The sequence below is a fragment of the Pyxicephalus adspersus genome, chromosome 3 (assembly GCF_032062135.1).
Source record: "Pyxicephalus adspersus chromosome 3, UCB_Pads_2.0, whole genome shotgun sequence".
In the NCBI taxonomy this organism is placed as follows: Eukaryota; Metazoa; Chordata; class Amphibia; order Anura; family Pyxicephalidae; genus Pyxicephalus; species Pyxicephalus adspersus.
In genome coordinates this window covers 78,892,621-78,905,756 of record NC_092860.1, presented here as the reverse complement: position 1 = coordinate 78,905,756, position 13,136 = coordinate 78,892,621, and the positions used below count along the sequence as shown (strand labels likewise).

The window sequence follows — 13,136 nt, the reverse complement described above, 5'->3', positions numbered from 1 at the left end:
GAGCCCTGAAATGGCATTTTGATGCCTTGTATTCTAATCCCAGCTTAACATTTAAGCTTTGTATGTGTGTCTGTCCATAGTCAGGCATGAGAAATAATCTTAATGTTTGCATCTAGGTAATGAACTCATGCTTGCTAATAAAAGTATTAAATGGGATAATCTAACTTAATGGATGCGTCATAGATTTTTTTCAGATTTATACATACTTTTATGTCTTAAATGTAATCAACTTTGTAGCAGGCACATTCATATTCTTTACAGCACAAATAAGATGATATCTAAAATAATGGCAATGAGCAGAGAGTTTTTGAAAGTCCCAGTAATCCCAGATGTGTGCCTAAATCACTTTCATTCTGGACAGTCAGCAATACATTAAAAAGCTCTCCTGAGGCATAATGCTGGGCACTTGAAAGCTTTACTGGCAAAATAATGTCTTTTAGGTACTCATTTGCCACATACTTAGAAGAGTTGAATAGTTGTTTGATGATTATAATGCGTTAGCAAAATAGATTTTTTTTTCTATGTTATGTATGATTTTACAATGATAAGCTCTATGGTTCTGTAGGCATTGAATAGGGCAAACTGCACAAGGGACTGTTTAAACTAAAATTCACCATACCAAAAAATTATGTTTTTGGAAGACAAGGGCACTGACCAAATGGATTTATATTGTATATTATAAAGGAAATAGCTAATTCTTCTGCATAGAACCTCAGATACAACAGCAAAACATCTGTGTCTACAAGACTGAAATACTCACATGCCTACTAATAAAATGTGCAAATTTAGGTAATCAGAAAACAATTGCTCTGGTATACAACACGATAATACTTTTTTTTCTAGAAATTCATTTTAACTCAATATGATTTATTTCATGAATTATATATATCAAGTTAACTCTGCATTAAATTAAATTTAAAGTACCATCACCCACACCCTATTAATTTTGACAGTGCTTTGGGAACCCTTAAATTCGGAGGGCTGCACTATAAAAATAGCTTAATTAAGGAAGTCATCATTTGCAGACCAACTATTCCCTGGTTCTTCATAAGTATACCAATATGATTATTGGCTTTGCACTACATGCTCTGCATTAGATTTGTGGAAGGAAATATATTCCTTTATTCTTGTAGTGCACTCCATCCCTTTGTGCCTCTTAATGTTTACAGTTCATGCGCTCCAATACCCTGTGAATGTGCAGTTCTCCTAGATTTGAAACACATAGCTTCCTGAACACCACACTGTGTGACACCGTGCACCAGTTGGCATTTGGTGGCTGAGGGCAAAAGTTATTCAAACAATGCAATGAAGTATGCTATTGTGTCAAAAAATCAAGTGACAACTAAAAAGAATAGAAAATGCACATTTTTACAGTGATTTTTGCAACATTAGTTTTATGAGTTTTTAAAGTGTTCATCATCAAGTTTAAATTAACGGACTTACGTGTACTTGAAGTATGAGACACCCAAGTACAAGTAAGTTACAGTTTAGTTGTTAACAGTCAAGGTCATTATATGCATTTGTTTCAGAGACAGCCATGGACACCTCGGTATTTATTTGTGGTATAACACAAAGCTACCATATAAAAACTGTTATTGAACATTGTAGGTTTATGGCCATTTTACTGTAAAATCCAATGTCTTGCTTGTGAGAATATCAGGCAAAAACCACGGCTATTGATAAGAAGAGATAGGAAGTTCTGATATATGCTTATATATTCCTGTATGTTACATGTTTCTTTAGCAACTTGTACTTAATAGTTATGTTAAAGTTTATAATCTGAAAGCAGTGCATAAACTGCTGTGAGACACAAGGTCATCCACCTATAACTTAAAGATTATCACGGCACCTAGAACCTTGTCTCTGGCTGCCACCTGCTATCTCTGAATTTACAAGGATTTTCAAGGCTGTGTTGCTGAAATTATTTTACCTGCAGGTTACCTTACTCTTGGTAAACTTTCATGTTCAGCCTGACCTTACATGACTTTATTAGCTTGTTTGGTTCTATTATTTCACTTTTTTGTGAGTGTTGAATTTTAATTCAGTGAGGTTTAATGGAAATACAATACAAATATTCTAATGTTCAACTGACTAAATATGTCATGATCATGTGATATTCTGTGTTTTAACAATTATTTGCTTTGTATAAGCTTTTTGCTTTTTATATGTATCCTATTCATAGCAGTTTGCTGATGTTATGTAACCCTTACTATTTTTGTTCACTATTTCTGGGAGCTGAAGCAGCTGAATGTAAAATTAGATACAACAAGCCTGAATAAGGGGATTTTTCAGGCGAAGAAAGCTTCAAATGCTTAAATTTGAATATCATATTGGTGTTTGTACTTTCTCCTGGGTCAATCAAATTGAATAATGGAATGCTTTTAGTTAGAGGATTGTTCCTCCACAGACAATCCACATGTAAATGTCAATGCTGGTATAATACATGTTGGCAACTTTGTTATTTTATTGTGTTTCTCATTTAGCTTTAAATTATTATAAGGAAAACCTGCCTGTGCTGTTCAAAATATTCATATTCTCAATAAAGCATAGGATTCTACCTTCAGTGAAAACTGAAGGTCCAGAAGTATTTTTTTTTTACTATATACTGTATGTTAAGGTTAGTCCCACCACACCCACCTTCCAAGTCTCCATTTTGGCTCTTATATGATGGGATTACCACATATATTTTATTCTAGTCAGTGGCATCACATAAAATAATAAAACGGGTAATTAAAGCCCAATTTAACTCACTAATTCATAACTGTATTGCAGTCAGGTTGCATTCATTAATTAATATTATTAACTTGCATTTTTTAACTGCTTAATGGTGCAACAAGGGTTCAAATACCATGTGATGCAGATATTGACAAAAAAAGGCACTACTATGACACTGGATAGTCTTTACCTATGGGAATACAAGAAAACAAAAATCAGCTTTGTGTTTGAATCATGAATGTTATAAAACATTTTTTAAACATAAAGATGTTTGCATAAAATTTTTTGAATCGTTGTCTCTATAGGCTGTCTTCCTTCTAGAGGGGACTGAATGCTAAATATTTGCTCACCTCTAATGTATGATTCACCTTTTAAGATGCTTTGGAACGGAGATGTTGTGTTTTGAAATAAATGACTTTGAGTCTGTTTCAATGCCATTTTTACAACAAAGGAGTAGTCTTCACACAATTAACAATATTTGATCTAAGAACTTGTACACATTTCTTTCACAGTCTGACAGTCCTTATACAGAAAATGTCCCCAGTATTAAAATTCCAATGGACATCATGGAACAAGAACCATTCTTATCTGATAGCAAACCCGGTGAGAGTGAGTAGATGTAACTTCTTGCATGCCCCGTGTGAAAATAAAATTACCAATCTCTCTCACCTCCATTCACATACTAATCATTCTTTCCACTAATATCTTTTCTTCAGCTTTTTTCAGTCTCCTACATCTTTGAGTGTCCATATTTTCTTTAACCATTTTAATTCATTACTTTTAACAATTAACAAACAAATATGTGGTTTTCTTTCTTATGGCTATAAGCAAGTATTCTTTTGTAATATATTACATATTGGGCTCACTAGAGGGGGGCATGCATTACAACCCAGAACTGTAATTTGTCTCAAAAGAATACAATTTTTAGATCAGAATAACAATTGGGGCATATTTATACCCAAAGTTTTCATTATATTTATTATGCCTGAAACCATATGTATTGGCATTCTAGATGGTATAGTAGATCAATGCACATATTATACTATACTGCCTGGATATATGTGCTGTGTATCCTTGCCTACATTCTCTTTTTATCCTAAAATGTAAAATAATAAAATTTCATGTAAACTTCTTTTTAAGTAGATAGTAGCCATTTCAGGTAGTTACTTCATACACATAGAGTCCAAAATACAATGTTACCATCAGTGTAAATGTCATTATTATACTATAGAGAGGTTTCAGTTAGTACACTGTTATTTGAGCTCCATTATTTCATTTTTCTTTTGTGGCTATGTGTACTTCAGCAAAAATCAAGCAACAGAAAGATTTGTATTTCCCTTTCCTTTCTGTACGGCCATTGTGCAGTAAGAGCATATAACAATCTAAAACAATCATTGTTTGTCTTGTCCTACTTCACTGTGTAAGGCGCATCCTCTCCAGACTTGGAGAGCTTTAATAAATCAGACCAATAATGAGAAAATATAGCTTCCCTCTTATGCTGATAAATAAACATATAAAAAAACTTATAAACTATCCATAGAAATGGTAAACAATAACAATTACTTTCTCATTTTTAAATTCATTACGATGGTACGATTTACAAAGATTTATAAAACAAAGGAAGAAAAATACTTAAAATAGTATGGTGGGCTTTTTCTCTAAATATCCTTTATGGTTAGTAACTGTCAGTTGGTTCTTCTATTTCCTGCTATTTTACTTTATAAAAAATATTGTTTTAATCTCTTTAACCTCTTGACTCTCTAATCATTATCACTTGGGTACAAATCTCAATTATCATGGATCACCATCATTCTCAACAATAAACGATTTTGTTCTGTCTATGTGTAAAAATCACCTCCATGTTTTCATTTGCAATCATGCCATATACTAGATTTTGATTATGTTTTGTGCATGTGTACGTAATGTAAAGTCTTACTTTTGTGATCTGTACACAAAGTTCTGTATGTTGCTGAAAGCTGGTTGTTTCCATCCTTATTACAAGGACATTAGGAGGAGATCTGTGATGGGATTAAAGTATTAGTTGAGTTATGAGCTTATATGCATTGAAAGAATTTTGCAGTGAGCAGAAAAATAATTGGCCTGTAACAACCAGGTTACATGTCTTATTTACACTATGGTTCTCATGTTAGCAGGGACCAGTTCTCTATGTTAAAGTTTAGAATAATAAAACAAGATAAGAAGAAGCCACGAGCTTTCAGATTGGCTGTTATGTACAAATTTATGAGATGCCTGTGTTCGAATCCAACAGTTTACAGTAAATCCTTTGGTTTGGTTTAATGCAAATACTTGTTTAATACTGAATCTGTAATTCAATGCATATATTAGTTCCATTTTTATACTACTTACTTTCTGATGTATTATATTTAGATGTTTTATATGTGTTGAAATAAGTGAGATTTCAGTACAGTTACAGCTTCCTAGTTGAATTGCTCCCTCGGGAGAGATATTACATGCAGCAACTTCCTACAGCAGCCTGTACCTGTAATACCTCTTCCTCTTGCCTGCTGTCAAATCTGCAAATGTTGTTTTTTTAATAAGCATTGCTGCGGTGTGAATGGCTGGGAGCCACACAGGTACGCTTGTTCCAGCCATAGGTCTACCTCCTGCTCTTAAACTACTGGCGTTATTTAGTTTTCGTCTAGTGGATACCTTTTATTTATTTTAAAACCATAAAGTCTAAACATTTTAGGGTAGACATGCTGCCTAATCTTTGGAAAATGGCCAATAGTCTGCAATATTTGCCTGATTGCATAGTGTCCTGATTTTACTTGTAATGGTGTTTATCATTACATTGCATTTTTTTGTAAAATCAACTTACAATTTTGTACCTATTTATTTGTCTATGTCAAGCAGGAGAAAAGCCATTTACATTCCTTGAACGACACACATCATGCTGAAAGACTTCCATTTCTCCAGTCACACAAACAAAGGTAAGGATTCTGTTGTATTGTGCATGTAAGACCTGACTATTTTCTTTCAAACTAGGGGATTAATTTTTTTCTCCTCTGTGGAAAAAAAGTGTTGAATAGTATTGTACTTCAAATATGTCCTAACAAAATAATTGGTTGCTGTGCTGAAATAACAGTACTGACACCGCATGCATAAATGTATGTACATGCAAGCAAATTTCATAAAAAATTGAAAGGGCTCCTTTGGTTGTCTCACTTTTGTGTCTTTCTTCATCCATTTTACCTATTTGTGTAAAAAAAAAAAAAAATACATGTAAATAGCATTTTAAAATGTCTCAGTTTTTTGTCTTTTGTGTGATTGTTTTGGGTACTGGAGTTTCTTCACCAAAAATTATGATTCTGGGATCATTTTTTGGCATAGATTCACACCTAAACAAAGAATTTATCATACCAAAAATAAATATATTGCTTTCTGATTTACAATCTAACCTGTAACCTAAGTCAGAATTATATAACTAGCCCTTAACTCTTCCTGTTACTGGCCAGTAAATAATTGTTGCTGCATCACACATCTCTATGCTGCAAGAATGTTAATTTTGCAATGACTGACCCCTTTCTGTTAATTTTAAATCGTATGTAGAATCAGTTAGAAATATCATACAGTGTGTGTCTAGCATTAGAAACATGAATGTTGCTTGCTTTTATTGAGGTATGACCTGGCCAAAATATTGATATAAACATAAACAAATCTTGTGCTAGGCATACTATATTGACTGCACACTGAAAACAAACATTTAAAATTATTTGTGTGAATGGAAATGAAGAATACATTTACCTTTGTTTGCATTGATTGTATCATGTAATATACATATAGTGGCTTTGCATTATATTATTATAATCACAGCAAACATCAATCAAATAATAGGGGCATAATCCACAGAAAAATGTGAGTAAATAGGATTATGAAATGACCATGCTAATAAAAACCTGAATCAGCTAGTGGGTTAATTGGAAGTGGGCAACAATATATTTATCCTAGCGTTTAAACACTAAATAACAGCTAGAGTTTACCAGCATAATTGATTTGCAGTGTAGATGTAAAACCCCATGAGAAGATCAAATATGACTTTTTCAGCCATAGTTCATACAAACAGGTGTGGAGAAGCTACCTCTCCTGAACTACCCGTATACAGTAGTGATGCTATAGGTAATATCTGGCTTGTGGTTTTCTGGAAATATAGATGGTTGGAGATGGTTGATAAATGGCCATTAGAACCACCAGATCATTTATTCATTTTTCAGCCGCTCCGGAGCCTACCCTTCATTAGTGGGAATCTGCACCCAATATCAAGTCCTTTATATCCTAGTCTTTAAGTGCAACAACTAGGCCAAAGAGATAGAGTCCTAAAAGGTTCTGTCAGACTTAGTGGGCTTTTGTGGGGCCCAACAGCATAAAAGAATAAGTATTGCCTGCAGTAAGTTATTGGTTTGGTGCAAGTCGAATCAATTGGATTCTCTGTAAATATATGACCTTCTGTGATCTTTAAATTTATGAATTTTCACAACCGCAGCTGCAGAAATTAGGTTAAATAACTAGTTGCAAAGCTGGATACTAGTCAACCACTATATATAGGAGGGCTTAGGCATAACATTGTCACCTTAGTGCCACACTGAATTTAGTGATTGTATTGGTACAGTAAACTGTCTGACTGCAGGCATGCATCCGGAGATGAGAAGAGAGACTGAAAATATGTCTATAAAAGTGTTTGGAGATTGGGGGTGTGCTTTAGAATGTGGTCAGAGACTGAAGACAAATTACATGAGAATGCTCATATTCCAACATCTGCACCCCCTTCAGCTCTCTTAAAAAATGACTTCAGTAACTTTTGCAATTTTCTTCAGTATGATCTATGGGAGAAAACGGCAAAGCATACAAATAGAAAAAGAACTCAGAGCACAGAAAACTGGGGAAGTGTAAAAAAAACAAACCACCTTACTTTAAATTCAAATATAAGGAATGATTTTCCTTTACTGACCTATTAAAAAGCACAGGGACAGAGCATGGTCTACTTATAGTGATTTTTTCTGCTTGGTCTGCTATATAGTATGTTGTATAGGCCTCTGAAAGTAATAGGTCCTAAAGTAATAGTTATAGGAATAATAATTATAGATAGTATACCTTTTGATATGTAAAGTTTTTACATTGTTAGCTTGATATATAAAATATAAATATGATATTCCACTATTAGCTTATACTATTATGTGTTTCTGCAGCTCACCAAGTACTCCCATACGACTTGTGCCTCAAATTAGAATAGAGCTTGAGCCAGACGATGACACTTACTTCTGGAGAAGCCGGGGAACAGAGACAACATTGTGAAACTACAAACAAACCACTTTCTGCATTCTCTTCGGAGCTTGTGTCATCACTAGTCAAACAACAAATCAACACTCCTTTAACGTGACATTATATGATACTCATTTTAGCAGTTATTTAAAAACGGCTTGTACTGACTGGAGCACTTCCACTGTGAACTGTACATACAGACTGCTGTACTAATCCTGCTGATTTCTGGTGAAAATAAGTCATTGCCTTCACACCATGTCTCCCCAGAAAATTCATAATCTGTTTATTGCACAATGCCTGGGGAAATTCTCACACATGTATTGCTCTAAATGCAGAGCTTCTTTTTTATTGGTGCAACTATGCAATATACTGTAGAATGATCAGCATATGCACTGCATATCCTAGAGCAGCTTGCAGTTCCATGACCGAGCAAAACTATAGTATTAATCAACAAGAAACATATACTGGTACTTGACTTGCTAATGTTTCAATAGTATAAAACCAATTGCCATAAGGTAATAAGCCCCAATGCTATGCATCCTACTTTTAAATAGAGTACATATTTACTGGAGATTATTTAATATATTCTAGCTTCACTATAAATTATGGGGCCTAACCTTCAACTTATATATTGTTAATTTTTTTAACTTTTTTTAATTACTGTAAAAAAATGAATTTTTTTTTTCCTGCAGCAGGAAACATATAGTTTAAAGTAGTTCTACCTCCTATTTGTAGCAAACTGAACTTTTTTTCTGTATAAATGTGTTGTACACAATGTGATTTATAACACAAATCTCCGTACTTAGGACTTGACAAACTCTAAAAAATTTTGTACTTTATACTAAAGAGATCAAACAAAGTAATTTCAGAGGTAGATAATTTTTTTTAATGATGTCATGAGGGAGGCGGGGTTTGCCTATAATCCATTATTTTATGCGGTGTGAGATGTATGATAGGAGTACCTAGGCAATAATTAATCATGACTGGTAACAGGGATCAATTAAAACCTAGAAATTTTGATTTTTTTAAACTGTAATTATTATTATATTTTTTGGTATTTATGCAACTTCTTTAACACATTCTTTTTTATTAGTTAATATGTTTCTATACAATGCTTATGTGTGTCATATAGAAAAGGAGGCTTTTCTTGGCCCACCTTTGACCTCTTAAGGACAAATATGGTCACAATAGTGTCACATGAGGAGAACAATTTTACCCCCCTAAAAATGTTGTATATTATGCTGCCTGACATTCAGTCCCCCTATTGGCATACAGTATAGATCATTTTCTAAATTTCCTGATTAAATAATATAGCCACATTATATTTTATCATGTCATATTTTAATTAGAATAGATCAAGCTTTGTACATGATAGTGATTTTATTGGCACAGTACTTATTAAAACCACTGCCATTGAAAAATCAGACAAACTCTTTTATTTTTAGGTATTTTGAGTTAATTTTATACAAAGTAAAAATGTTTTCTTTGTTTTTTTAGGGGGGGGGGTGTCTCATATTCTCAATAGCTTTCCGTTTCTTTATCACACACAGAAAAAAAAAAAAAAAATAGGCAAACTGAACAGGGACACTAACAAAATTTGTCCATTGTTTTTATATCTTAAGTCTTCCAATATTAAAGTCAAATGTTTCTTGTACTTGAAATTAACTGCTGATTTGATTTAATATCATAATATTTAAAACTGAAAAGCAATGTGAGCTACAGTTTTGATGTTAACATTATAGGTAGGTATGGGACACCAATGTATTTTTTCTCAATTCCTCTATCTTGTTATCTACTCTAAAAAGAAATGTTTTGCACAAAAAAGGGGATAGTCTTCTATACTGCCCTCTAATCTACTTAAAGAAAGCCTGTAATCTGAGAAATAGAAAGCCATGGTTTGAACAAGCATGAAGACCAATACTTCACTATCATGCATCCTGCTTACATGCTCAAGTACTGTGGCCAGACAGACAACTAATTAGCAGTTTTAGAAGAAGATCAACAGTTTTTCATGGTAAGGGTTTCCTTTAAACATAAGACAAAAACACAAATGTACATCCTTTTTCCTAGTTAAAGAGGGTTAAAAAACTTCTATGCTTATTTATTGCTAGATTTTATATCTTGCTCGCAGTATCTATTTCAGAAAAATACTCTTCTACTAAAATTTTTCTGATGTATAAAGTATGACTTTCTTTTTACATTTGTCAGCAATGATTAAACTGAGGTAGACATTTTTAGCCATAGAGGTTTTTGGACAACATTACCATTAGGTACTCCAAAGTGCACCTGCTTTTGATGGATCTTTCATAAAATGCAGACCTGTGGTGTGGAGCCTTCAGAATGTTTTCTGCATAAGGCTGCAGAGAACTCTGGGCTAAAAGGGGAGCAATGTCCTTTTGTCATGTGTTAGGTTACTTTCTCTTTCTACCACTACAAGTCAGAAAGGAAGGCTAGCAGGCAAGTGTGCAGTTATGAAAGGTATCCAGCCAGAAATGATTAATTATCTGGCTTAAAGAAAAAAAAGGGATTAATAAAGTTTGCAAGTTATCATTGCTTTTTACTCCACTTTATTGAAAGTGCCATTTGTAGTTAGGAACTCTAGTTGGGTTTTTGTAACGCCAACCAAGGCAGTTAGGCCTCCATTTTGTTTTCTTTCTAAGTGATGCTATTTGATCTGCGGTGTCCTTACAGAAAAAAAAACACATGTGAATATAAAAGTCCTTGGGTACAGTATCAGATATGTCATGTACTAGAGCCAGGGTGTGACACATGACATGGGGAGTATCTGCTTCCAATTGATTTTTTTCCTATAGGTGTTTTGCATTGTGACAGCCTTGCTTTGTAATGGTAATGCTACATCAGTTTTGAAAATATTGCCCTACCCTTTGTTGTCATATCTTTGCATATTTACCCAGTCAACCTTTATAAAATAAATATTCCAACGACTTCCCTAATCTACAATTAGCAGTAATGCCAAATTGACAGAAGTATTAATGCATGACAGATCCAAAACAAAAAAAAAAAGGTTTTGATTGAACCTTTTGACTGAGTGAAGGATATTCAATGTCTATACATAGAACTACAGTCATTCTGTTTCCTTTCAGACCTTTCAATATCAATGAGGTTTTTGTCCCAGACCTACATTGCTGAAATAGTGTTAACACAACTGTTCTAATTTATAGCCATAAACGTGGCTAATTTACGTAGTATTGGTATTATTTCAGGAGAGAAATGAGGTGAAAGAGGGAGGGGATTGATCTGCACTTTTGTACTCTCATGAATCCTTGAAATGGCCTATATGTCTTTTGTTAGACATGATGAGTTTTGTATGTAATGAAATATGATCAAACATGGAGCAGATGAAGAAAGCAGCACAGGCTGTAGTGATTTTACCTGTAACAATTAATGATAACGACAGGATAGTATTTTACAATTTTTCAAGCTTTCTATTGTGTCTTTTATGGAATCAAAAGAATGAAAATATTTTAGCATTTATATTTTTCAAAATTAAATGTATATTGAAAATAAAGTAACTTTATGCATTTGTGTGTTCTGATTCTTCTGTGGCTTCCTCTTTGGCTTCTGTGGCTTCCTCATGTTATCCTGATATTGTTGGCTACATGTATACACTTAATTAACTACAGAAATTTGTTACATTTGCTACTATTTCCATTTCTAGTCACATGGTCCTAGGACCCCAAGGGTCCAGGTGCCCATGTCTGTCAACCTTAGAAGGCTGTAACGATGCATTTCCTGAATTTAGATTCTATAGTTCATTAGCGTGAACAGTTTTAGTCTGCTTTGACATCACCTTGTTCAATTTAGTGCTTGGTAACCATACCAAGAGAAAGTATTTCATATTCTCAATTATAGAGAACATGCTTGTCCAAGAGATAAATGCCAGGAAAGCATTGTAGATTGCTGATTTCAATTTATATTTAGTTTTTTGTGAAGTTCATCAGATCCTGCATTTAAAGTATTTCTAAATACAAAAACGAAATGCAAGATTATTTTTCTAATTGTGTGTATTCCTGGATGATTCTGCCAGTAACACAATTCTTGTCCTAGGAAGACAACACTTACTATAATAAAATAAAGGAAATGAAATAAATAAATCTTCAGAGATGTCTGTGAACACTTAAAATAATTCACCACAGACTGAGCACACAGGACGTGTTTAGCTGACAAAATTTTTGGCAAGATCAACAGGTATTACTTTTTTTGCGTTCATCAAATACATATTAACAAAACATACAACATATAACAAAATGCATAAAGATGGTAACAGACTGAGGGCAATGTTCACTGTCAACATTTACATAATTGTTTAATCCTACATGTAGAGATTTTCAGGCAATTTCAACTATTTTGAATATTTTGAACATGCATTTGGTCACTTATAAGATCAAGAGTAGTTTTGGAACAAAGACTAACTGCCATTTCAAATTCAATGAACAAATATACTGAGATCAGTTCTACAGCTAGATCTAATGTTTTTCAAATAAAGCTAGATTTTGATTTGAGAACAGAAACCTGTATAGTGACAGTTATATCAAAGTCCTTTGCTACAGCTAACATTGAAACACTCATGTCATTGCAGTGAAGGTTAAATTAGCAATGTACACATATGATCAAGACATAATTCCATCTCTGATGGAAACAACTTGCAATCACTATTGGAACACTGATGTGCTAATTATAAACAGCTAATTATAAAAAATCAGCATTTATATGGGAATTGGTGTACCTAGCAAAAGATTTGTATTTATTTTCCCCTTTCAGACAGAATAACTATGCTTGTGATTTAATTTTTTTATAGTTTTAAATTTACTAGAGATATTGAACACTGCTTTGTTATGTCCTTGCCCTCAGATTGTGATTGGAAAGCAAGGGAGTAGCAGTGCTCCGTTCTCCCCTCATCTTGCTTTCTCCTTGTGCCATCCTGTTCTTTGTCAGCACATGTGCTCTACAGCACACCTGACTGGCTGTTAGTGCTGCTCCTCCCTCTCCCAATCAGTTTTATTAAACAAGGAATTACTGGGGACAATTACCAACTAAAATTTAGGATTTAGTGTAAACTGGTTTGGTCCAGTACAGCTGAAGTGGAACTATATATTAACAAAAAGGAGCTGGCATGTTGTTTA

The 13,136-nt window shown here is 33.6% G+C and overlaps 1 protein-coding gene across 9 annotated transcripts in view; it reads left to right on the top strand.

Annotated features, from left to right (window-relative positions):
• The window catches only part of SLC4A4 (solute carrier family 4 member 4), a 138,804-nt gene extending 127,270 nt beyond the window's left edge, over positions 1 to 11,534 (top strand). For 4 of the 9 annotated variants that reach the window (XM_072405361.1, XM_072405358.1, XM_072405365.1 and 1 more), the window contains 2 exons: positions 5,590 to 5,666; positions 7,920 to 11,534. In XM_072405361.1, coding sequence (XP_072261462.1) covers positions 5,590 to 5,666; positions 7,920 to 8,025 — 183 coding nt within the window. In that variant the 3' untranslated portion in view covers positions 8,026 to 11,534. Of the gene's footprint in view, positions 1 to 3,227; positions 3,325 to 5,586; positions 5,667 to 7,919 lie in introns of all 9 variants that reach the window. The other 5 variants (XM_072405366.1, XM_072405360.1, XM_072405363.1 and 2 more) reach the window with 4 other exon arrangements.
• Positions 11,535 to 13,136: the final 1,602 nt, after the last annotated feature.